Source organism: Myotis daubentonii, chromosome 16, assembly GCF_963259705.1.
Source record: "Myotis daubentonii chromosome 16, mMyoDau2.1, whole genome shotgun sequence".
NCBI classification, from domain to species: Eukaryota; Metazoa; Chordata; class Mammalia; order Chiroptera; family Vespertilionidae; genus Myotis; species Myotis daubentonii.
This window is the reverse complement of record NC_081855.1, coordinates 19,838,363-19,865,268: the sequence shown is the minus strand read 5'-3', so window position 1 is coordinate 19,865,268 and position 26,906 is coordinate 19,838,363. Positions and strand designations below refer to the sequence as shown.

Here is a 26,906-nt window from a genome sequence, read left to right as displayed (position 1 = left end):
GCAGGTGACAGAGATGGGCAGAGCTCCAGCTCAGGCCCTGCTCTTAGCGTGGGGATTTCTCCCCCGAGGCTGCAGCCCTGGCCTGGCCTGGCCTGGCCTGCACAGTTGTGTGTGGTGGATGCTACTGGTGCTCATCAGGTGTCTGCTTCCCCTCCCCGCTCTCCTGAAGGAGCATCTCTGACGCGGTGTGACTCTGTGCTCTCCTCTCCGGCTGCAGCAGGCTTTGGGGTCTCCTTCTGAGATGAGGGCATCACAAGGTGGCCGCCATGAACAAGCCCCCCGCCAACCAGTGTGTGTGAGTGAGAAACCAGCCACTGTTGTCTCAGGCAGCTGAGATCATGTGTTAACATGGGGAAACTTACCTTATGCTTCCTGATGCACTGTGGCACCTAGACCCTCCCCTAACTGCCTGGGGCTCCATTTTAGGGCATAGAAAACGGGCACACTTGTTGCCCCCCGCGGCGCTATCTCAGAAAGGCATGGGCTGAAATGAGACCGTGGCCGTGGGAGCGCTCAGTGGGGTCTGAGCAGCAGCGGGGAGAGGGCAGGGACCTGCCGGACACCCACGGACCCTGGGTCCAGGGCCGCCCGGTTTACCTCCTTCATGCTGGTCTCAGGCTTGGCTAACAGGTGTGTTCCCTTTGGCAGGTGGCCCCACCCCGGGCGGCGGTGCCCCCTGGCACCTTCGAAATGTCCTCAGCGACTCAGTGGAGAGCTCAGATGATGAATTCTTTGATGCAAGAGGTGAGTGAACCGCGTGCTCCCATCATTGCTGGCTGATCTTTCTGGAAGCCCCAAGAAGGAGTCTCTGTTGGGGGTTAGTATCTCTCCCCTCTCAGACACTCAGTTCCACTCTCATACCCAGTCTGGGGGCCCCCGAGGGCTGGGGTTCAGCTTCTACTCACTCACTCACTCACTCACTCACTCACTCACTCTTTGAGATGCTTGCTGAGTCCCTCGGATATCCCAGGAGCTGTGTGAGGCGCTCCGATACTGTGGGAAACTCATAGGCATGGCCACACCCCCATCAAGCTTACAGTCTAGTGCAGTGGTTCTCATCTTGTGGGTCGAGACCCCTTTGGAGGTCGAACGACCCTTTCACAGGGGTCGCCTAAGACTATCCTGCATATCAGATATTTACATTATGATTCATAACAGTAGCAACATGACAGTTACGAAGTAGCAACGAAAATAATTGTATGGTTGGGTCACAACATGAGGAACTGCATTTAAAGGGCCAGAAGGTTGAGAACCACTGGTCTAGTGGGAGAGGCAAGCACTGAACCATTTCACAAAGGGAAGTGCAATCAGAATGGGGAATAATGACACTGAGGAAAAGTATCAGCTGTTAATTCAGAGTGAGGGCAGAGGCACCTAATTTGGTTAGGGCTGGGGGGTCGTTAACATCCTCTCTGCAGAACTGAAGGAAGGAGGAGGCTAGGTGAGCAGTGGGACAAGGACCCTCTAGGCAGGACACCGTAGGTATGATGGGGCTGAAGCAGGAAAGATGGGGCATTCTGGGAACTGAAGGGGGTCCTCATGGCAGGGAGGTAGCGAGCCAGGGGAAGAGGAGAGAAGACGCTGCCTGTGACCCAGTAAGTGGCTCATAGGATTAGCCCACGGCTGGGAGGGAAACAGCGATGAGGTAGGGACCTGTTAGAAGCCTGTTGCAGCTGTTCAGAGGAGAGACGATGGTGGGCAGGCTGTCAGGTGGCTACCCAGGGCTGAGTGCATGGCCAGCACACAGGACATAGCCAGGGGCATTCTGTAAGCCAGGATGGAAGAATAAGCAGCTTTGCAAAAACTGGATAAGAGGGCACCGAATGGGGCGGGCACTTCAGGCAGAGGGATCAGCCTGAGCAAGGGCTGGGAGGGCAGGCGTAAGGACCGGCGGGAGGCAGTGTCTGTCTGGAACTCAGGAGAGAGGACCCTCGCAGGCGCTGTGTGCGAGTGGGCGGAACGAACAAGGGCCTCTTCTCTGGCCCAGGAGGCTCCCCACTTCTCACTTGCCTGGCGTGGGAAGTCACCATACTTGGGGGGTTACCTGCCTTCTGAGGCAGAGCCAACTGGAATGCCTGGCAAAATGGGGTCTTGAAGGAGAAACACACTGTGCTGGGAAGACCTCTGGGCCCAGAGCAGCACCCTCGGGGCACGGGCTCACCCATGCCATTACCTTGTTTGTGATCGTGGGCAAGTCTTTTCCCTTCTCTGGGCCTCAGTTTCCCTGTCAGCTCTGTGTCTCCGGAAACGGAGGGTACCCAGTCCAGGTGATTTTCGGGAAGCACGGCTGGGTGGTGGGATGCTGTCTGGCTCCAGCCTCCCTCATGCTGGGCTCTGGGCAGAGAACCCTCTCCCTGATGCCAACCCTAAACCAGCCCATTTGGGGCTCGTTTCCTGTCTCCCATTGGAGCCGAGTTCCTCCATAGCAACTAAGCCGCAGTGTGACAACAATGGCTTCAATATTTTGATGCTTGTAGCACATTTATTTAAAATATTTTTGGAATGCCTCAGGGCTCGCATTCCCAGATGACAAGGATGGCTTGCTGTAGAGGCATCACCTTCATCCTTCGGGGCCCTGCTCACCTGCTTTCCCTGAGAGCAGCTGTGGACACGTCTGCTCTCCTCCCTGCTGACCGCTGCCTCCTTCAGCTCCCTGTCCTCCCCTCCCAGGACCTCCCCGCTCAGTCTGCGGTTCCCAAATTGGCCTCATCTTTCACCCCTCTCTCACTGGAGGCCCCTCCATCTCCATCTCTTCCTCCGCTGTCCCCACTCTGTCTTTCCTTCTCTTCACTGCCCCAGAATTCCAGACTCTGTCTCTGCTGGTTCCCCACCTCTCGGCACTCCCCACCAGCCTCGCGTCTCTGCTCCCTCCCCCATCGCCCTTGCAGAGCACCCCTAGCCCTCAGCCACAGGAGCGGCTCCACAGGTCAGAGAATCTTCTTTAGTTCTGAGTTGCCACCTCCCCCACTTCCTGTATACTCCGTGTGGACTCCCTGGACAAGGCCTCTGCATGTTTCCTTGGCTCAAGGCAGTAGGAGGTGAAGTTATCTTTCTTCTCTGCTCCCAGGAGCTGGTCCAGGCCCCACCTGGCCTGCCCTCTCGGCATCCGGGCCAGGCCATGGGTGTCCAGCTTCCTGGGCATTACTTGAAGGGCCATTTCCCTGGCCTCCTTTCTCCAGCCAGGCTGAGCCCTGACCCTGACCTGAGGGTGGCCTCTGTCCCCACCTGAGCAGGCCCTGCATCCTGCTGCCTCAGCGTTCCCACTCCAGCCTTCGTGGGACTATATTGGCAGGTGTCAGCACTGAACAAGCCCCTGGGACACCATGTCCTCCTCCTCCTCCTCAGTGCATGATGGGGAAACTGAGGCCGGACCATGGAAGGGACCTCCCAAGATCACACACCAGGGTGGGGACGAAGGGGCTGGAACCCAGGAGTTGAATGGCCAGGTTAGGCCTTTTTCTTTGACTTATTACTGCAATGTGGGCTTTTCCCTTCCTTCCTTCCTTAAGCTCCAGCCCTTGGCCCAGTGCTGGGTTACCAGGTGGGATGAGAGACCCTCACTGCTCATGGTCTAGTAGCAGAGGGGAGGCTCTGGGGGTTCTGGTTGTATATGGAAGGCATAGGAGGGATTGGGGTTAGTCAGCAGGAGTGTGGAGCCCTCTGGGTCTATAACAACTCTGGGGCAGCAGCCCTGGGGCTGGGGGTGGCTGATGCCCCTGATTGGATGCTGCAGGGTGGCCGATGGGAACTAGGCTCCAGACCAGACCAGCTGCCACTGCCTGTCCTGTCCATACAGTGAAAGGACATCTGGGGAGCCATGGCCTGGTCCACCAAGTTTGGAGGGCAGAGTGAGGGGTTGCGCCTGAAACCCAGGCCTTGTCAGAGCTGGGGGCCCTCGGGGTTTTGAGTCTGACAACCTATCCCATTTTTCAGGCTGGGAAACTGGGGCCAGAGAATTGAGCAACCTGCTCAGTCTCACACAGAGTCAGAGAGAACAGGAGCCAGATATCAGACTCATTCATCCACTCTTTCAGGTTTACTAGTATCTGCCCATCAAGCACCAGGTAGGATTCCAGGGGCAAGTAGGTCCTGTCCCAGCCCTCCTGGAGCCTGCACTTTAGTGTTGATGGGCGGTGGTGGTAAGACAATATACAAGCATGTAAATTATATTGATAATTAGCATAAATAAAATAACATAAAGGAACAGATATATCACCAAAAAATATGCATGAATGATAAAACAATTAAAATATGCTCAACATCATTAGTCATTAAATGCAACTAAAACCATGAGATACTACTACACACCTATTATGACAGCTCATTAAAACAGCTGATCAGGCCCAGCTGGGGTAGCTCAGTGGCTGAGCATCGACCTGTGAACCAGGAGGTCATGGTTTGATTCCCAGTCAGGACACATTCCTCAGGTTGTAGGTTCGATCCCCAATAGGGGATGTGCAGGAGGCAGCAGATCAACGATTCTTTCTCATCATTTATGTTTCCGTCTCTCCCTCCCTCCCTGAAATCAACAAAAATATATTTTTAAAAAATTGATCAGGATACGGAGGAACTGGAACGTTCAAACTCTGCTGATGGGAATGGACAATGGCGCAATCATTTTAGAAAGTGGACTGCAGCTTCTTAAAAAGTCAGTCAAAGTTCACTGCCACATGACCCCGCCCTTCCAATCCTGGGTAATTGACCCGAGGAAAGCATGCATCTTTCACCTGGGACACGGCCATGAGTGTTTATAGCGGCTCCATTTGTGATAGCTCTGAACCAAAGACAACTCAAATGTACATCAGGGGGTGACTAGATAAACGTTCATGCAATGAAATGCTACTTGGCTGTAAGAGGGAATGAACCACGGATACACGCACCACGTGGGTGAATCTCAAATATAAGCAAGCTGAGTAAAAGGAGTCAGATGGAGAAAGTACATATTGTATGATTCCATTTATATAAAACGCTAGAAAATGCAAACAAATCTGTAGTGACGGGAGCAGGTCAGTGGTTGCCTGGGGCAGGAAGGAGGGCTAAAAAGGGACAGGAGAAAACTTCTGAGGGCGATGGGTACATATTCACTGTCTCCATTGGGGTGGCGGTTCCACAGGTGTGTCCACATGCCAAAAATTATCAAGTTGTACATTCTACTTTTTATCTGAATTAGGCAGCATCCCAACTAGTAAATAACAGAGAGGTTCTCCCTCAAATTGTACATTTTAAATGTGTAGACTTAACTAAATGTCACTACATCTCAGGAATACTGTTTAAAAAATGGGGGAACTCCCTCCAGTATAACATAAGGGAATGTGACAGTGACTGGTTGATGGTAAGAAGCCTTCAAATACGGCCGTGAGCTGAGAACTGAATAACAAGAAATGAACCATGTGAGTGTCTGGGGGAACAGTGTTCTGGGCAGTGGGAACAGCCAGTGCAAAGGTTTTACGGGAAGAATGAGCAGAGAGGCGTGGGTGCCAACAGTGAGCAAGGGGGTGCCCACTTAGTGTTGTCCGTCCGCTGTCCCAGTACGGGGCGGGAGGGCAGGCTTGACCTGTTAGCCTCAGGACATGTGCACGAGGAGTTTACATGGGCCAGATAATTCCATGGGAATTCCAAAGACAGGGAGGCAACATTGGGCATATAAGACATTTTTGGACAAAGGAGAAGGTTGGAGGCTGGGGGGACAGGGTATTAGGTTTCAGAAGCGAGAATGGGCCATTTGCAGGGAGTGGAAGGAGATGGACCGCACATGGCGGGCACATCCTTGCCAAATGACTCAGAGATAATGGGACATGGGGTATCTAGCTAACAGGCCCCCTGTTTACCACACTTAATGCCAGTTAGGCTCAGGTGACACTCTAAACTCGCCTTCCCGAAGCAGGTTTGTCTGTCCGAATCTCTCGGGCAGGAAAGGGGGGTGGGTCGAAGGTTCTGTCTGAGTTTTGTTTAACAGTTTAAAATCAATATTCCGAAAAGCAGCTTCAGCTTCACGGTGGCAGAATTTGGGTCCTTTCAGCTGCAGTGAAGAGAGAGTAGTGGTGATGGCCACGGGTGAGGGGATGGAGCCGGTGTCAAACAGCTCTAGGGAGGGGTAGCGATCTTGTCTCCCGGAGGCCCAGGATACTCATCCACGTCCTTGGAAAAACTGGCACCGTGGTCCTGATGCAAAGGGTGATGCTCGGTGTTGGACTGGCCAGCTGCAGAAGGGGACACGCCCTCGCTCCATGAGCGGGAGGCGACCTCTTCCTGGTGTGGGGCAAGGAGATTCCCTGCTCTGAAGGCCCCTGGATCCCGCAGAAACAGGCCTGGGAGGAGGAAAGGCTTTCCTTCCGGCACCGGAGGTTGTGCTTAAAGGGGTATATTCAGGCTTCGAGGGAGTCAGGGTCGGAGTCAGTCTGGGGTCCAGGCCAGGTATGTGGTGCCTCTGGATGGGATTCAGCCTGACACCTAGTCTGGGCAGGGACGGGGCTCAGTTGGAGTGACATAGATGCAGACACTGTGTCCACACCGGAGGCCACCGGGGATGAGGATTGGTGCGCAGGGAACACTCACCAGAAGCCGAAAAGCAAAATCAATAAGCAGGACATTTATCCAGAGAAGCCATTTGTGGCCTCTCCGGGCCCTGATGGGAGGCACGTACCACAGTGAGGGGAAGTAGAGCGGAGACCTGGAGCTCAGATTTGCCTGAATGACTCCGAAAGGAGCAATCGTGGTGTGTGTGTGTGTGTGTGTGTGTGTGTGTGTGTGTTCTCTCACTGCCTCTCAGGGAACATAGTGAGAATCCGAAGGCTGAGTGTTGAGAGCAGGGGACAGAGAAGGGAGGGTGGGGAGCAGCTGGAGAGACAGGGATGTGGTGGAGGAGCAGGGAGCCCAAGGAAGTCAGGGAAAAGATGAGAAGCAGAGGGAGAGAGAGCAAGGGAGACCCAGAGAAGGTTAGAGAGAGGGACACACACACACACACACACACACACACACACACACACACACACACACACACACACATGAACCAGAGAGAGTTGAAAGAGAGACAGTGACTCAGAAGGAGAGAGAGAAGACCAGAGAAAGCACAACAGACCTGCATGGGCAGAGAGTTCCTGAGGGGCAGGACCCAGAGAAGAAAGAGAAACCCAGAGAGTGAGAGCGATCAAGACAGAGACATCTTCCCAGAGAGAAGAGAGAGAGACAGATGCTGGGATAAAGAGAGAGGAAGAGCAAAGAGTATGGAGCATGATTGAAGTTGACCCAGAGAAAGGGACAGAGGTGGCCGAGAGCACTGGGAGCCTGAGAGGCACAGAGAAATCCAAGGACCAAGAGGGACAGAGACCAATGGAAGGGATCTGGCAAGATCAGATCTGAGTGGGACAGATCTGAGTCATAGAGGCGGGAGTTGGAGAGGAAGACACATCTACTAGAAAGACAGACAAAAGACCAAAAGGGCAAGATAGAGGAGGGCCATGCACAAACCTAGGAAGAGAGGAAAGAGGCCGAGGATGGTGCAGAAGTGGGCGTGCTCCAACCTCAGAGCCTGGGAGAACCCTCGGGTTCTGATAGGCTCATACACACCCCAGGAATAGGGCTTGCACATTGTAGGAAAAATGAGAGCTAGGATGTGTAAGCACCTACTGCATACCGGGCACTGGACCAGGACCCCCAGCATGCTCATCTCCTACACCAGAGTTATTTATTTATTTATTTCATAAATTAGGGTAGAGGTCATGTCACACTGCACACAGTAGGTTCTCAGGAATCCACTCATTGTAGAAAGAATGCTCGAATGAACAAGTGGGCAACGGAGAGCCAGGAGACACAGCACTCACAGTGGGCTACCGGCTGATTACCCCCTCTGGGTCTGGGGCAGGGTCACAGGGGCAGAACACAGCATATGTGGGGAATGTTGGGGCATACACCACATCCTCTGGGGTGGAGGTGATGGTGGACCATCATCTTCATGTGCTGTTACCCACTGCTGTGCTCTTATTGTGTAAACACTTCACCTTCGTGGTCTCATTTAAGCCTCACGGCAATCCTATGACATAGCCATGACTGGGACGTCATTTTATAGATGAGGAAACTGAGGCTCAGAAAGCTACATTATTGCCAAAGGGCATATATGTAGCAGGACTGGAAAGAGTCAGCATAACACTGAACTGAGCTCTTAGCCCTTGGTGTACTCCTTCCCCCAGAGTAATACTACCTGACGTTTGTTCACAGCATTTTGGCTTGTGAAGCTTTTGCAAATGTAGGATGTCATTGTCCTCATGGCAGCTTGCTAGGCAGAGTTGTAAAACTAGAGTTGTTATTCCCATTTAAGGGGGAGAAAAAAACCACAGGAAAAGCTGAGGGATGTATGCAAAGCACAGGCTCACGTGTAGCACTCTCTGGACTGGGACCCGGTCAGGGCTCTGCCCAGAGCACAGTGCTGCTGAGAGGTGTGCACTGCTGCCCGGATGGAACACACCACACTGAGTAAATTGTCTGGTGTGAGTGGTGCCTGGCTGGAGTGTTGGGAAACCAATATAGGATGCCCATTGGGAGGACAAGATTTTAGGACTCTTAAAAAAATGTTCTTATTGATTTGAGAGAGAGAGAAAGGGAGAGGGAGAGAGCGATAGAAATATCAATAAGAGAGAAACATCAATTGGCTGCCTCCAACATGCCCCCCACTGGGGATCAGGCCCACAACCTGGGCGTGTGCCCTGACCTGGAATTGAACCAGCAACTCTTGGTGCGTGGGTCAATGTTCAACCACTGAGCAACACCAGCTGGGAAGATTTAAGGACTCTTGAAGTAGTATATCTGGGTTTCAATTCTGGCTTTAGACAGTGATATTGGGCAAATTCCTGAACTACTCCATGCCTAAAATGGAGATAATAATAATGGTACTTTTTTAGCATTTTATGAAAATTAAGTGAATTAATATTTTAAAAGCACCTATAATAAGCTCAGTGCATAGTAAGGATTTGATGTGTTGTTAAAGCAATCAAATAAATCAAATAACTCAGGAATCATCATCACCGTTATCACAATCCATGCCCCAGCCAGACGTGGGCCCTAGATTACTGAGCTCTAGGGGAATTCAGAACTTTGGACAGCGCCCCAAGCTTCAGATCCACCATATTGGACCCACCTGCTCTGCAAAGTTCTTTGGCAGTGAAATGGGTCTCGTCCCTTTATTTTTGGTTATCATGAGCTTGAGGATTCTCCTCACCACTCTTTAATGTCTATTCCACAAGGGCGGACACAAAACTCTTTACCAGGAAGGCCCTTCAAAGAGAGAGGGCGGCTACTTCTGTGGGTTTGCTCTTGAGGAAATGCCCCTTTCTGGGATGAGGGACTACACCATGTGTGGGACCCAGGGATCTGTATTCAGCGTGGTTAGGGAATGTGGCCCCATTAATTTCTTTCAGAGTAACCACCAGCTCAGACTGGGAAAGAATAAGGATACAGACAGGGTTGAGGGGAGGACTAGGGATGGGGAATGAAGGCATTAGTAAGTTCGTAAAGTTACAACGTGGGCTAAGGGTTCTACACAGCTCAAGGCTCACTTAGAGCAGAAGTCACCTGCTCTTCCAGTTACTCTAGAGCTGGCCCTGCCCCACTCAAATCCAGGTCCACTCAAATCCTGATGGCAACCCACTTCTCATGTGAAGAAATAACTGAGATATCGCTCACTTATGAGCACCCTCTATGCACCGAGGCCTTTACACCCATTATCTCGGTTAGTCCTCACAACAGCTCTGTGAGCGAGACACTTCCCGTCCCATGTTACTGATGGAAAAACTGAAGCTCAGAAGGCAAGTAACTGAGCCAAAGAAAAACTGCTAGCGGTGACAAGGACCCCCTCCACCCCCAAGCACACTTCCTTTCAAGAAATATCTCTTGTAGGACTAGAAATGGAGCCTTCTGTGGGTTTTCAGCCTCTCACGTGACTTTCTTTGGATGAAAAATTCCTGAGTGCCTTGTACCTGTCATAACTACAGACACTTCAAGTCAAAGGAAGGCATAAGTACTCCCTCAAATATAAGCTCCTGTCAGGACTACCTATACCCTGCCCGCCCTGCTCATGCACATCTCTGCTCCTTCCACAGAGGAGGTGGCTGAAGGGAAGAATGCCATCCTCATCGGGATGAGCCAGTGGAATTCGAATGACCTGGTGGAGCAGATGGAGACCATGGGCAAACTGGAGGAGCATCAAGGTGAGATTCTGCTTCTCTCACGACCAGGGTGTGTGTGTATGTACATTGCAGGGCGGGTCGAAGTGCTAGGACTTGGGTCTTCTATCTGTCTGGGCACCTCCCCTCTCTGAGCCTGTGAGCCCTGAATTCTGTGACCTGCAGGAACCCTCATGGAGACTTTTGTGGGGTTTTCTGCAGCAGAGAAGTTCCAGGGTCTTTCACAGAGCGTCCTTTGTCCCCAGGAGAATGGGTAACTGAGGGCAGGTGGCAGGGTCCAAGCTCTTTGGACTGCCAGGCTAGGCCTATGGTGCTGGAATCTGTTTGGTAAACTAGGGTAGCACCTGGAGGGGCCTTTGAGAGGGGACAGAGCAGAGGGGCAGGAGTGGGAGCCTTAAGTTTTGGGCTGAGTTGTTGAAGACAGAGTTGTGGCTGGGAATTAATCCAGGAAGCTTTTTATGGAGACGAGTTTTGACCAGAAGATTAATCAGCAGACAAAGCAGCCATATCCTTTTAGGCATTCATCCATCTGTCCATTAGACCACATTGCGTCGCTAACAGAATGTTTGTTAAAAATCTACTGTGTGTAAAGTGCTTATAGGAGAGACCAAAGGTGACTCAGCTGAGGCCCCTGGCTTGTGATGTGTCTCACAGTGTAAGGCAAGACCTAAGGGAGTTGGGCTTAAGTGGAAGGTTGTTGGGCCCAGAGGTGAGAGGCAGGAATTTAGGAAGGAGGCAGGAGAGGGCGGCTCAAGGAAGGGTTCCTGACAATGAAGCTATGGAGCCAGGCTTTGAAAGGCAAGTGGAGGATGTAGCAGAGGCGGTCATAACATCTGAGATGACATATGGGGAAACCGAGGCTCAGAGAGGAGCTGTATATGATTAAGGTGGGACTGGTGTGAGGCTCACACCTATCCCAGATGTAGGTGCTAACCTCCGTATTTGTCATCCTGAGGCCAGCTCTTTCTCTCCCTCCTCCTCACCCCCTATATCACTTCTTCTATTTCCCCTCGTCCTCATCTCCTCTTTTCTTCCTCTCCTGGTCCTGTAATGCCTCAGTCACGGTCTGGGCCAGAGCTGCTTGCCCGGGAAGGCCATCGTATCAGGAGCTGTTCGGGGGATGCGCTGGGCCAGCCCAAGAGAAAAACACATCTTGCTGCTGGCCGTCTCAGTGATGGCTGACTTGCCTGCAGCCTCTGTGCCTTTCCTCACCCCATCCTACCTCCTTGGTTTTGAGCCCTCCCCTGGCAAAGGGCCCATCCTGAGGAATGGACAGGCCTGGGGTGATGGTTCTATTAGGCAAGTGAAGAAACCCAAGGCTCAGAGAAGCCCTGTCTTGCCCAAGGTCCTCCAAGTTGGTGGCAGCATCACACTCAGATCTCTAGTCTCTTGATTCCCAGACCAGGGCTTCACCTCCCAGATAGGACCGAGGCCATGAAGCCCAGAATCTTAAAGGAAACCCCCACCCCTCAGCCACTGTCACCGTCCTAGGAAGGCAGGCTCTGCGTCTGATCGTCAAGGCCAGCCCAGGGCCAGTTTCCGGTCTTCACAGGCACACATTTGCCGATGGACCCTCGTCTGCTCTTTCCTTCACCCGGGGGACCCTGCTGGGGGCCCACAAGAGGTCATGGGCTCCAGGTGCGTCCCCAGGACAATGCTTGGTAGCTACAAAAAGACAACCCCAGACTTGTACTCACCACCCATCTGGCCACCCATGTCCCACCACCAGCCTCACTTGTCTGCCAAAAGATATGTGACTCAGACACAGTGTGAGCGAGGGAGTGGGTGAGCGAGAGGCAGTGCGGCTGGGAGGGCAGGAGAGAAGGAAGCAGAGGGAGATTGGTGGGAGAGGCGGCGACTGCAGCTCTGGAATCTAAGAGGTCTGGGGTTTGAACCTTGGCCCTGCCGGTCTGTGGCTTTGTGGCCAGGGAAAGTCACATCACCTCTCTGAGCCTCTGCTTCTTCCTCTGCAGAGCGGGGCTAGTACAAAAGCTCTGAGGATTAAACGAGCTAATACTTGCAGCGTGCATTCAATAACAGGTCATGAGCATGCTGGAAGCGGGGGGAAGAGTGAAAGATGGTGCACAGGCACCACGCTCACCGACGCTTCGTGGTACTCAGGAGAGGCTGCATTAGGGGCAGTGCTTGATTGCGTTGAGAATTGATGCTGTCTCCTCCCAGCACAGATGGGGAGCAGGAGGACGAGAGAAGAGGAGGAGAGGAAGAGGGAACCAGCCGTGTTTCCAGCTCCTTCTGAGTCTCATTCCCCAGGAGACTCCTAATGTGAATTCCCACAACACGACAGAACACACACATTAATTTCATTCATTTCAACAGTCATTTATGGAGCCACGACGGGCTCGACCCTGGGCTAGAAGTGGGGGAAATCAACAGGAGCAGGCTGGCATTGCCACTCTCTGAGGAGCTCACAGCAGAGAGGCAAACTATGCAATTAAACAGACTGAAGAGGGGGCCTTAGGGGAGGCTCCGAGGGAAAGGCTAATATCAAAATCGGTGGCACAGATAGAGCTCTACTCCTGCCTCCCTCAAACATCCTTCCCTGAAACGTGGTCGTGTGTCTCTGCTGGGCCCGAGTGTCTCCCGGATCTTGGACGGTTTACATGCTCAACTTACAGCTCCGCGTTTCCATGCTGGCGAGTGGTGCCGATTTAGACCCCACACCCACCGGTGGCAGAAGCTGAGGGTCTTCATTACTCACGTGTGACTTTTTCCTGCTTCGCTGTCTGTGAATGGTTTCCGTGCTGCGCCCCCTAAGGAGGGTTGTGTTTCTAAGCACCTTTATGGATGGAGCAGCCCTGCCACAATCCCTGCTGTGCAGGGGGCCCACTTTACTGCCTCACCAGCTCCCACAGGCTGAGGCCCAGTTTGTGGAGTTGATGGTGCGGTTTTCAGCCTCTAGTCCCCGAGCCTCTGTCCATCTGAGCTTCCCGTGGGCCTCCTCCAGGCTGGCTTCTGCTTTCGTCTCCATATTGTAGCTCCCTTGTTGTTTCTGGCACTTCTGTATGATCCATTCTTTATTTTGAGCTTGGTTCTATATGGACATTATTTTGGTAATATATTGCTCAGTCTATATGTTTTTTAATGAAGGGGATCCTTCAGCATCAGTTCAGTTCACTTTATTTATTATTATTACTATTTTTATAATGGCATGCATCGCTATTTTTATTTATCATTTTCAATTGGGTAAGATATACATAGTATAAAACTTACCATTTTTAACATTTTCAAGTGTACAGTGTCGTGGCATTAAGTAGATTCATATAGTTGTGCAACTATAAACCGTTCCTGTCCAGAACTTTTTCATCATCCCAAACTGAAACCCTGTACCCATTAAACACGAACTCTCCATTCCCTACTTCCTGCCGCCCCCCACTCCCTCGCCAGCCCCTGCTTCCACCATTCTGCAATCTGGCTCTATGAATTTTACTGCCCTGGGGACCTCGTGTAAGTGCCATCATGCAGTGTTTGTCTTTTTATGCCTGGTTTGTTTCACTTAGCATCATGTCCTCGAAGTTCATCCCTGTGGTAGCATGTGTCAGAATTTCTTTCCTTTTTCAGGCTGAATGATATCCCATTGTATGTTTCTACCATAATTTGTCTACCCAGTCACCTGTTGGTGGACATGTTTCCACCTTTAGCTATTGTGAATAATGCTTCTATGAACATTGGCGAACAAATGATCACCTTATTTCTTGAACACATTTTCATTGTAAACAAAAAAGCACAAAGAAAACCAAAGTCTCCCTTATAGACTTCTTCCCATCACAGACCTCACTGCAGACTTTATCAATGCGGAGGGGATCTCTATAGAGATAGGTCCTATCATCTGCTATTGCCACCAGTTAATTTTCATTTTTCACTTCGTAGTCGATCTTGGAGAGCTTTTCACATGAATATATACACTGAGTGGCCAGATTATTATGACCACCTGACGTTTGTAGGCAAATTAGCTATAATTTTGCTCTGAAGTTGCTAGAGGGCCAGACCATTATAAACAGGGAAGCAGGTTGTTTACCACGACAGTAGAAGCGATTTTTGTCTGAAGATATGGGTAAACAACGTGATTTAACAGCCTTTGAACGTGGGATATATTTGAACGTGAGTGGCCAGATTATTATGACCACCCCATCAGTACTTTGTTGGGCCACCTTTTGCCTTCAATACTGTGGCGATTCTTCTTGTCATCGACTCCACGAGATGTTGAAAGGTGATCTGACACCATCCCTGATGAATAGCACTGCCCAGTTCTGTGAGATTTGATGGTTGTGGAACCAGCTGCCTGATGGCTCTTTTAACTTTGTCCCACAAGTGCTCAATTGGATTGAGATCTGGTGATTGTGGGGGCCACTTAAGCAAGGTAAAGTCTCCCTCATGTTCTTGAAACCACTCCTGCACAATATGAGCACCGTGGCATGGCACATTGTCTTGTTGGAAGAAGCCATCTCCATTGGGATACGCCATCAACATGATAGGATGAACTTGATCAACAACGATACTTAGGTATGTTGTGCTATTCAGACGTTGTTCCACACGAATTAAATGGCCCAAATCATGCCAGGAAAACATGCCCCAAACTATATCACTGCCCCTACCAGCTTGAAGAGTTGTACTCATGCATGTGGGTGCATGCTTTCATGCTGTTTCCGCCAAATTCTCACTCTGTCATCTGCATGATGCAACTGGAAACGTGATTCATCGGACCACATGACTTTTTCCAATGCTCACCTGACCAATCCTTGTGTTCCTGTGTGAATTGGAGACGATTTATCTTGGTATCTGCAGACAGCAAAGGTTTCTGAACTGGCCTTCGGCTTCCATATCCCATACGATGCAGTGTATGGCTACTTTGCCTACAATCGTCAAGTGGTCATAATAATCTGGCCACTCACGTTCAAATGTATCCCACGTTCAAAGGCTGTTAAATTGCGTTGTTTACCCATATCTTCAGACAAAAATCACTTCTACTGTCGTGGTAAACAACCTGCTTCCCTGTTTATAATGGTCTGGCCCTCTAGCAACTTCAGCACGAAATTATAGCTAATTTGCCTACAAACGCCAGGTGGTCATAATAATCTGACCACTCAGTGTATATTCAACTCATTCTTTTTACTGATACTATAGCATCATCTACAATAGATGGACCATCATTTACTTGACCATTCTGTAGTGATAGACATGGGAATGTTTCATTATTTAAAAAAGCTGCCCTGGTCAGCGTGGTTCAGTTGGTTGAGCATTGTCCAGTGCACAGAAAGGTCACCAGTTCAATTCCAAGTTGGGGGGCGCGCGCACACACACACACACACACACACACACACAGCAACGTGGGTTGAAAGCATAAGCATCCACAGCTGTCATAGATACTGCCGAAAAGTTTCCATAAAGACCGTGCAAATTTATATTCACACCAGCAGTGGATTAGGTTAGCCATTTCTCCAGAGTGTTACCAGACTTGATCTTATCAACTTAAAGGTTTTACCTGATTAATGGATGAAGAGATTTTGTTGTTTTGTTTTGTCCTTCCTTGATTGCTAGTGAGATCGATCATCTTTTCATAAATGTGTTGACCAAAGCTATTTTCTTTTTTCTGAATTTCTTAAACATGCTTTCCCCCCTCCTCATCTTCTATTAGATTACTTGTCTTTTTCTTATTGTTTTTTAGGAGTCCTTTATATATAATCTGTGTATAAATTATTTGAAATATTTGCCTCTTAAATCATGCCACTTGGCTGAATTTTCTTAGTAGGGCCCATGGTTTGTCAGTTTTCTGATGTCCTATCATTCACAAATCTTAATGGTTTTATCCTTGCCAATATTTATACTGCTTGCTTTTTTTTTTTTTTTTTTAAATTGCATTGCACAGGATCTCCAAATAGCTGCGGAGTAACAGGAATGATAGCAGGCTTTCTTGTTTGATCCTGACTATAATGCTGTCATCACCTCCTCCTCCTCCACCTCCTCCTCCTCCCCTGCTCCTCCTCCACCTCCTCCTCCTCCTCCTCCTCTCACTCCTCTTCCACCTCTTCCTCCTCCTGCTCTTCCTTCAGTTAAGCACAGTGAGGTATGACTTACATTCTGTAATATTCACCCTCTTTATTGTATAGGTCTCACTGCTGCTTCTTCATGATTTCTCTTGGATTTTCTTCCTCTTTTCACTAGAATATCACCTCAGATAGGAACTGTGATAGAAAGTTTACAAGTCCTTGCATTTCTTTTATTTTAAAATATGTTTTTATTGATTTTAGAGAGAGGGGAAGGTAGAGGGAGAGAGAGAAACATCAAAATCGATCTGCTGCCTCCTGCATGCCCCCTGCTGGTGGGGCTCAAGCCTGCAGTCAGGGCATGTGCCCTCCTGACCAGGAATGGATCCTGTGACCTCCTGGTGCCTGTGTGGAAGCTCAACCTCTGAGCTACACCAGCCGGACAGGGAAAGTCCTTGCATTTCTAAACATGACTATATTTTGCGTTCTCATGAATACGAATTTGCCTGTGTTCATAATCATGTTCCCAACCACCTTTAAAGATATTCCTCACGGCCTCCTTGCATTTAGTGTTGTTGGTGAGAAGTCTGAGGCAAATTTGTGGGTAAACTGATTTTTTTTCTCTCCTTGAAGCTTTACGTTTTAAAATATTTATTCTTTTTCTGGAGCCACAGACAATGCTTTGTAGTGTGTCATGCCTGTGCTTGCTATGCTATTTCTCCATTACTGTGATGTTTTCTTTTTATTTCTTCAAGTGTTGCTTTATGTTTTCTCGCTCCAAATTTTATGTTAGACAGACACTGGGATCATGTCTCAACTTGCTCTTTCTCTTCTTATGTCTTATCTAGAGGCCTGATGCACGAAATTCGTGCACATAGGGGAGGTCCCTCAACCCGGCCTGTGCCCTCTCGCAGTCTGGGAGCCCTCAGAGGGCTTCGCTGCCGCGGAGGCAGGAGAGGCTCCTGTCACCACCATTGCCTGAGCATCTGCCTTCTGATGGTCAGTGTGCATCATCGTGACCAGTCATTCTGCCATTTGGTTGATTTGCATATTAGCCTTTTATTATATAGGATCCTTGCTGGGTTCTGGAACTATTCCTCCATTCCAACCTGACAAACTGCTCATCAACTTTCTCTTCCCCCACTGCTCCCATTCCTCTGGTTAGCAGTTCTGTGGAGGGTTTTTGTTTGTTTATTTGTTTTTGTAAATATGTTTTTATTAATTTTTAGAGAGAAAGGGAGAGGAAGGGAGAGAAAGAAACATCCATGAGAGAGAAACGCCATTGATTGGCTGCCTCCTGCACACCCCCCACTGGGGATTGAGCCCACAACCTGGGCATGTGCCCTGACCGGGAATCGAACCTTGACCTCCTGGTTCACCGGTCAATGTTCAACCACTGAGCCACACTGGCCAGGCTACAGTTGATTTTTGTACATCGATTTTGTATCCCGAACCCTTGCTATACTCATTTGTTATATATTTTTGGAGGGGATTCCTTAGGATTTTCTACATAGAAGATCATGTCATCTCCAAATAGGGGTGGTTTACTTCTTCTCTTCCCATCTGGGTGCCTTTTATTTCCTTTATTTACCTGGTTTTCCGGGCTAGATCCTTTGGTATAATATTGAATAGAAATGGGGAGAGCCAACATCTTGTCTTATTCCTGATCTTAGGGGGAATGTTTTCCGTCTTTCACCATTAAATACTCTCAGCTGTGGGTTTTTGTAGTCATCCTCTATCTGGTTGAGGATGTTTCCTCTTATTATGAGTCCACGGAGTGCTTTTATCACGAAAGCGTGTTGGATGTTGCCAAATGCTTTTTTTTCTGCTTCTGTTGAGATGATCACGTGGGTTTTGTCCTCCAGTCTATTAATATGATGCATTGCATTGATTGATTTTGAACAACCTGGCATTCCTGGGATCAATTCCACTTGGCCTTTGCCAGGTCAGTAATCTTTTATGCTCTGGGTTTACATATCTCTTCCAGATAATTTATGCTAACAGCCCAATGAGCTGTCGCTTATGGGACTATTTACAGTCAGGGCGCTTCTTGTTTTTGAACAGTGCCATCAGCCACATTGCCACTGAGAGGAAGGAAGCAGCCTTAGGTGTCCACGAACATTTGCTCTCGCTTCAGCTTTCCAGGGAGCTGTGTTTCCCTACCATTCACCCCCGACTCGAGTTTATGCCCTTGTGTCTAGATATTTGGTTCTCGAAGAGTGGTCCCTGGGCCAACAGCATTAGATCACTTAGAGATGTGTCACAAATGTCAAGCTTGGAGCCCCTTCCCAGCCGTACTGAATTAGAAACTCCGTCAGTGGGGCCCAGCGTCTGTTTCAGCGATCCCTTTAGGCGATTCTGGTGCCGGCTAAAACTTGACCACCGTTCATTATTATGACGCTAGGTTGGTTCAAATGGATCCATTTCTCCACAGGCCCTGCCTTCTGTCCTGGAGTTGGGTATCGTCTATCCACATGGTTGGCTTTCCTTTCATACCCAGCAGTCTTTGCACGCGTGCTCCACTTGGTATTTGCGGCTCCCCCTTATCTGTCTCTGAGGAATGCAATGTCGGTTTACTGCACCCTGCTGGCCTCTAATTGTTGGGGGTGGGGGCGGGGAGAAAATGCTGCTGGGTGAGGTGACCCATTTGCTTCTGATTTGTTCAGCCTTCCAGGGCGTCCTGTCCCTCAAACATTCACCCTTCCTCACCCCTAGGGACAAAGGGCCCTGCCTGGAACAACCAAGGGTTGGGGGAAGGACTGCAGACCTGGCTCCTCTACCCTGGAAGCCCAGACAGTGGCAAGAGCAGGAGGCTCCTGTATTTCCCACCTGTGGGCCTGCTGTTCCTCCCAGCTGCCCCGTTCTGCCTGCCACAGGCCTTCCTTCCGGGATGGCGGCTATGGTTTCCTGTCTCCCGAGTTGGCTTTGTGGGCATTTGCCCTCGGTAGTCACACAAGGCTTCCTACTTCACACGGTCTCACACACAAGGCTTCCTACTTCACACGGTCTCACACTGGCGTTTATGCTCTGCTGTCGTCATCGTAAAATTTTAAATAGTTTTAACAAGGGCCCCGCATGTTTGTTGTTTGTTTTTTTGGTCACTGCAAATTATGTAGCCAGTCCCTCCCTCCCTCCCTCCATATCTCTCTGCCTTCTGCCTTTGGGCGAAGCCTTACAATTTCTGGCCTGCTCAGGACATCCCTTGTTATTTCACAGTGCCGCTAAAGATTAATTCGTAGAAAATCTGTAATGTCATTTTCTAGGGCTTTGGGGCAGGAGAAAAAGGCTGGATCACGTTGCCAGTTTACCGTCTCTATCCAACCCTCCTGGATGCTTCTAAAACATGAACCCGGTGATGTCATTCTGCTGGGGAGTTGGCAGGCCTTTGTTGCCTGCAGAATGAAGTCTAACCCCCCAGCCCGGCGTGGCAGGCCATCCTAACCGCTTCTTCTTCGAATCATTATAATCGTCTGGGGACAGTAAGGTCGCCATCGCTACAAGAATCAGGCAGCCCAGGAGGGATACTATCAAGGGCCTGTCCCATCTGACTCTGGTATTCACGACACCAGGCCACACCTCTCCTCCTCTTCATTCACCCTGTGCTCCAGCCAGTTGCCTGGGGGGCTGCTTGCTGACCCTCGAGCCCACTTGAGCTATTCCATCTCCTGCCTTCACCTGCTTTTCTCCGAGTTCATCTCTAGCTCTCGCAGTCCCATGCACCTCCTCCGGGAGCCTCCCTGATAGCGCAGCCGCTCCCAGACCCGCTCCTTGGTGCCCGGCACGGGTTGGGGGGCTGTCGGCGCAGTGTTGACCGGTCTGCTTCCAGGTGGGCCTTTCTGGGGTGTGCTTCGCCTCTCTTTCTGAGCCTGAGTGCTGAGGGACCCACATGCATTCGTGCATTCTCTGCCCACTTACACGTTCAGTGCACACACACTGCTCCTCCCTCTGTCAGACTCTGTGCCCTCAACGTTGGCAGAGACTTAGAAATGGACGACTTAGAAATAGACTCAGAATTGACCGACTCCCACACTCGGGGTGGGGCACAGACCAGGAAGCAAATTGCTCTAACGAGAGTGGAAGCAAAGGACAGAAGGATCGAAGAGGACATGGGCTCGAGCTGAGACAGGAGTTAAGGAAGCCTTTCTGGGCTCGGGGCCGGCCCACGAGGGCACAGCAGGCAGAGGGCACAGCAGGCAGAGGGCACAGCAGGCAGGGATGTGCGGGAGGTATGAGAAGGCAGGGGGATTTGGGGAAGCACCTCCTGCAGAGTTCATCTTGACTGAAGTTGGGGTGCGAGGTGTTGGGCTGGGGATGGTGTAAGGAGTGGGAGGTCAGAGAGAAGAGGTGGAGCAAGAGAGCTGGGGGTCAGGCCTTCAATGTTAGGCGAGGAGAGGGTTCTTCTCAGGAGCACCCCTGGGGACCCACAGAGCAGTGTAAGCAGGGGGGTGAGGAGCCATTTGTTTTAGAAAGATCATCCCGGAAGCCAGTGTAGAAGATCGTAGCAGGGACCAGGGCATGAGTGCAGCAGGCGTTGTGATGGCCCGGGTGAGAGGTAATGAGCGTGAACTTTGACCTTGCAACTCAGCAGAGGCTCAGGGTTGGGGACACTCTGAGCAGGGAGGCAGCATATGGGTCAGCCCTGCTCCACGGGCCGACTTACCAGGCTAGGCCAGGGCCTGGTTGGGGGTCAGGTGCTCCCATCCCTGCTCCGTGGAGGCTGCCAGCGCATTTGGGAGTATCAGGAGGGGCATTCCCAGTGTCTTCTCCCCCAGGCCCATCTGTCTGAACTCCCCCAGCGGCACCCAACCCTCCCCTTAGAGGAGGAAGACGCCCCTGTCTCAGGCGTTTGGTGGAAGCCTTCTGCTCTTAGCCACAAGGTCCGTCTCCTGCTTGGGCCGCTGGGTTTGTCGGAAGGGCCTGGGAAGAGGGAACATAAAATCGCTCAGGGAGCCATTGGAGCAGGTGATGTGGCTCCCAGTGCAGGACCGTGGGGTTGGGACAGGCAGGATGAGCCAGGCTGAGCCTGGGGCAGGCGACCAGGGCCCTGCCCCCAGTTCCCAGCCCTTTCTGTGTAGCTGAACTGGCAGCTTCCGCCTATGAAGAAAGCTCCAGCTGAGGCAGGGCTGTGGGGCCCAGGGCCCTGGAAAGCTGCAGGCCAGTGGGGTCTCATTTAGCCAGCTGCACATTTGATTAATCACCCTCGTCCTGGGAGCCTGCTAATCTGGAAGCTGGCTTTGTAGCTGACTCCTCTGCTCACTCGCTGGCGGCTGGAGGGAACTGGAGCCTGGGCTGGTGCTGGGGCTGAGGCAGGAGCTGTGGCAGGGGCTGTGGCTGGGACTGGGGCAGGGGCAGGGGTTGGGGCTGGGGCTGGGGCTGGGGCTGGGGCTGGGGCTGGGACTGGGACTGGGGCTGGGGCTGGGACTGGGACTGGGACTGGGACTGGGGCTGGGGCTGGGGCTGGGGCTGGGGCTGGGACTGGGACTGGGGCTGGGGCTGGGGCTGGGGCTGGGGCAGGGGCTGGAACAGGGGCAGGGGCAGGGGCTGGGGCAGGGGCTGGGGCTGGGGCTAGGACTGGGGCTAGGACTGGGGCTGGGGCTGGGGCTGGGGCAGGGGCTGGGGCTGGGGCAGGGGCAGGGGCTGGGGCTGGGGCAGGGGCTGGAACTGGGGCAGGGGCTGGGGCTGGGACTGGGGCTGGGGCAGGGGCAGGGGCAGGGGCTGGAACTGGGGCAGGGGCAGGGGCTGGGGCTGGGGCTGGGGCTGGGGCTGGGGCTGGGGCTAGGACTGGGGCTGGGGCTGGGGCTGGGGCTGGGGCTAGGACTGGGGCTGGGGCTGGGGCTGGGGCAGAGGCTGGTTCAGGGTCAGGGTCAGGGACTGGGGCTGGGGCTGGGGCTGGACTGGGGCTGGGGCTGGCTTGGGCTGGGAGGTCAGTTTCCACTGTGCTGGCTCCACACTCACCTTGTCAGTACAAGCTCCTTCGTGCCCAGGTTGGTGGCCTCACCAGCCCCTGCCACCCACCCGGATGCCGGCTCAGGCTTTACCGCAGGAGAGACCAAGCCTGAGGAAACATGGGTCCGTCAAGGCCTCAGGACACTTCTCACCAGTGCCCTGTGCACTCCCCCCTTTTCCAAACCCCTGACCCCCGCTGCTCAGCCCCTGACTTGTAGCAGCCTGTCTGCCTCGATGACTCCCTACTTCAGGGAGTTGCCCCGGCCATCCCAGCAGCCCTGGCTGGCGAAAGCTCCCGACCCCCATCCAACAGGGGCACAGGTGAGGTCACGGGAAGAGCCCTCAGCAGAATTGGGGTGTCAAGGGACTAGAGCTAACCGTTGGGTGAGTGACTTTATCCTTGTGAGCCTCAGTGTCCTTGTCTGTGAAGGGGCCTCTTCTACACAGCCGTGGGGTCACAGTGGCCTAACGGTGGGGGCCACGGGGCACAGGGAGCCCAAGGACAGCCCCTCCTGCTTACACGACTGCGCCCACGCTCCTGGACTGGCTCTCACCTCCCTTCTAACATTCTTCCTCCACCCGGTACATACCCTTGTGAATCCCGCACACGAACACCTCAACTGCTCCCTCTGACCCCTTCCTGGGAGACCTGGGGTCCTTGGGGAGGCTGCAGATACATTTCTGGGGGAACTCACAGTCAAGTTCAGAAGAGACGGCCTTACCGGGCCCCAGGATCTGGACTCTAGATCTGAGCTTGGGTTCAGGCTGGAGGTGAGGCCTCTACATTGCTTATCCATGTCCCAGGCCCCAGTCCAGCCACTGCGGTGCCATCCCCCAGGCCCAGGACACCCTGCCTGGGAAGCAGAAAAGGCAGGGGGGTGGGGATAGGGGGAGGCTTCAGCATGGTAGAGGGCAATCTTCCACTGGACAGGTGTGAATATGCAAGGCCCAAGCACACAGGGCAGCGGAGGAAGGCTAGGACTCCTGGCACCAAGGGGCTCCTTCTGCCTGCAGAGCCTGGGGGCTCGGACAGAGCTGCTGACTTGCTGAGCTCTCAGAGGGGCGTGGTGTGGGGGCCTCCACTTCTCAGATTCCAGCCTCACTGTGGATATAGGGAGCTTTACTGCTCCTGGGGGTTTGGGCTTAGGTCTCTTTCTGAGGTTCCCAAGGCAGATGGGGAGGGCGGAGAAGGCAGATGGGGTGGGGGTGGGGGGTTTGAGGGCATTTGAGAGGGAAGGGAAGGGGCCTTCGCTGACCCTGACCCTGTGCTGGTCCTTAGGACCCAGAGCTGACCTGTGAGGACAGAGGTCCTGAAGATTGAGGTTTCCGGGAAAGAGTTGAGACCTCATGGAAGAGATGGCCCCAGGGTTGGTTCCCAGCAGCGCCCCCTCCCCCCCCCCCCGCCCCCCTGCAGGCCATAGTGAGTCTGAAAGAGGGAAGTGGGAGGAAGAACAGGTAAAGGTGTGCAGGCTGTGCCGTGAGTGCAGATCCGGAAACAGTGACCCGGCTGGTGCAGGGTGAGCAGGAGGGGCGGCGGGACACGGGCCTGGGGACACACACGGCAGCTGTACAGAGGGGCTTGCTTGCCAGGCTCGGAATTTGATGACGGGATGCCCCTGGAGTGCCAGCTCTAGCAAGATGAATCTGGAGAAGCCAGAGGCAGAGAAATTCAACAGACCAATGCCAATGCCAGGGAGGTATCTGTTGATGACAGCAGGTACCTTCTGCTGCAGGTGGGTGTGCAAATCAGGAGGTGCACCTCACTGGAAAGCAAGCAGGCGGTGACATCAGGGCTCAGGAGTCTCCTTCAGTGGATGTATTTGTTGTTGTTGTTAATTCTCATCTGAAAATATTTTTTCCATTGATTTTTAGAGAGAGTGGAGGGGAAGGCTGAGCCCACAGAGCAGAGAGAGAGAACCATTGATGTGAGAGAGACACATCAATTGGTTGCCTCCCACACTCGCCCCGACTAGAGCTGGGGATTGAACTTGCAACCCAAGTATGTGCCCTTGACTGGGAATCGAGCCCGAGACCCTCCAGTGCACGGGCTGATGCTCTAACCACTTAGTGACACCAGCCAGGGCTCGGTGGATGTACTTTAAGGAAATCACAGGAAATGCCAAAAGAGCTCCTATCACAAAGATGTTCATTGCAACAGCAATTACAATGGTGCAATTTAGAAACTTCCCACCAATGGGATAATGTTAAAGGCAAGCACGATACATCATCTCAGTAGCTGACTATATAGCCATTGGAATGATGTTTTTAAGGATTGGGAGCTATTTATGCTTCAACTTGAAGTACAGAAGTGTATTTTGTGCTTCTTATCATGTACGACGCCTTCCATGAGCCAGCCATCGACCTATTTATTGGAAATACAGAGCTAATATGATGGGAAAAACAGGGAGGAATGACATAGAATGGGATCAGTGGTTTTCTGCCAGTGATGGGATTATAAGGAATCTTTTCCTTGTTAAGGTTTGTTAGTGTTTCCCAAATGTTCAGTAAGAAACTTGTATTACTTTATAATTATAGAAAAAAGCGCTCTGCAGTAAAAGGAAGAAGCTATTCTGAGAAGCCAGGATGGAGTTCTGTATTTGGGTAGCGTGCGTCTGTGTGTCGGAGGAGAGGGGCTTGTTTCATGTACTCGTTTGACAAATATTGAAAAGCACTGTCCTAGGCCTGACCTCTCCTGCGCCGTGCCCCCCCCCCGCCCCCCCAACAACACGGAAATGCCTCCCATTGTGGAATCTACCTCTGGAGAAGGGGGAGGGCGTGTTGAGGAGATTAGAAGGCAGACGCCAACTCCCAGCGGGGGGGAGGAAGTGGTGCCTTCGCTGAGGTGGGGCCTTGGGCAGAGGCAGCGCCGGGACCCTTGGGTGGCCTGGTGAGGGTGTGCAGCCTGGAAGCATCAGAGCTGATGTCCGGGAGGCGGCAGGAGATCTGGATCAAACAGTAGGAAGAGGGGCCTGGACTGGCGACAGAGACTTGGCAGTTGTCTGCAGGTAAGTAAGTGTTCAGGGGGCAACGCCAGGGAGGCAGGTGCAGTGTGACGGTGGGGAGAGGAAGTTCCAGAGAGGAAGGCCCAGGCGGAAGGTGGCCAGTCCCCCGCCCCCCCTTGGTCCCCAGGCAATGATGCGCTTGCTTTGTCTGGATAAAGAACCCAGAGCTGAGTGGGACAGGGTGGGGCAGGGCCTGAGGGGCTGGGAGAGTCTGCCCACCCCCGGCTCAGGAGGGGACACTGAATGGAGGGGCAGGAGCAGCCATAGTGACCTCCCAGTGTCTGGCCAGCAGTGATGGGATGTCTGCTCATGGCTCTTTCTTTTTCTGCAGGAGAAGGGAGCGCCCCCTGCACGTCCAGCGTCCTGCAGGAGAAGCAGAGTGAGTTACGTCCCCCAACCTGCACCCCGCCCCCCCAATCTTTCCTTTCCTTGGATGGGTCCAAGCTCCATGGGCCCGGGGCCTCTTGTCCACTCACAGCCCAGGGGCTGGTAGGGTCTTCGTCACTGTGCCGGTGGGCAGGATCAGAGGGCCTGGGGCCGCTCTCTGCCCCATGAGCTGAGCCCTGGGTTCTGAGTTCCCACACACACTGCGCAGCTCTGCTTCAGAGCCAGAGGGACAGACTGAGGCTGGGGCTGGGAGGCTGAGCAGATGGCACCTGGGGACGCCTCGTGCGTGGTTTGCATGTGGGGGGAGAGAGTGGGGGAAGGGAATGGGGAGCAAGGCTTCCTGAGCCTTTAATACCGTCTCCTTCGGGTGACACAACTACCAGGAACTCCAGATGGTGACGTGGTGACTGGGGTCAGAGGCCCTCAGTCAAGGGTTATGCCAGGGCATGAGCGGTGCATCCATCCCTCAGAGGCCATGCCTGCAGGGCCCGGGCCTCCCGAGGCCTTGCCATCCTTCTGAGCGGACAGGCTCCTCCAGGCTGCCTTCTGCCTGTGTTTTCTCCGGGAAATGAGCAGAGGATTCGACCAGGAAAGACTTGGTAAAGATGTCCATTTGCTGACAACGTAACCTCAGGACATAGTGCCTGGAGGTGTGGGGTGATCTTGGTGGGCACTGTCTGAGCCACATGTCTTTGTTCTGGGCAGCATTGAGTTTCCCACGAGGCCGGGGACAGGGAGAGGAGCCTGTATGTGTTTGGGAGGAGGATATATATGCTCAGAACTCCCCTCCTTCTCTCTCCTGCTATTTTGATCGGTGGTTGCAGCTTTGGGGGTGTGGGGAGGGAAAATAAATTCCCTTCTACCCTTCTAAGTTCTTGTAGCTGGACTAATGATGAAATGGACATGAAACAGATGAACAGGAAAAAATGACCAAATGGATTACATATGTGCTCATAGGGTTCCCTAAGGACACACTGGACTCAGGAGATGGAGGCAGGGGTCTGGGACTTCAAAAGACAGGGAGGCAATTCACAGGTAGATGAGGAAGAGCAAACCTGTGGCAAACAAATGCTTGCTGGGCCCAATGTGCCACAGAGCGGCTGTGCAGGCTCCTCCTGTCCCCCACTCAGTTCCTGTTGTGCTGAGGTGACAGCTCTCTTCCTGTGGCAGGTTTTCTGCCCAATTCCTTTAGTCAGGTGAGGGGGAGGGAAAGACTTTTTCTGAGTCTTTTGTTTCTTCAAAATAACCAGCTTAAAATAATATTGCAAAAGGCATATTTTGGGGTGGTAAGCCCTGCTGTTCTTCGAGGGGCTCAGCCCGCTCTGCCTCCCCCTTCCGCAGGCGCAAGCCTTCCTGGAGGCCTCCCTCCAACCTCTTCCGTCCCCATGCAGGTC

General features: G+C 52.4%; 1 protein-coding gene across 4 annotated transcripts in view; it reads left to right on the top strand.

The window, feature by feature from the left end:
• Positions 1-26,906, top strand: part of PITPNM3 (PITPNM family member 3) — an 88,060-nt gene that overhangs the window by 18,832 nt on the left and 42,322 nt on the right. For all 4 annotated transcript variants that reach the window (XM_059669002.1, XM_059669001.1, XM_059669003.1 and 1 more), the window contains 3 exons: positions 649-744; positions 10,092-10,199; positions 25,457-25,504. In XM_059669002.1, coding sequence (XP_059524985.1) covers positions 649-744; positions 10,092-10,199; positions 25,457-25,504 — 252 coding nt within the window. The remainder of the gene's footprint in view (positions 1-648; positions 745-10,091; positions 10,200-25,456; positions 25,505-26,906) is intronic.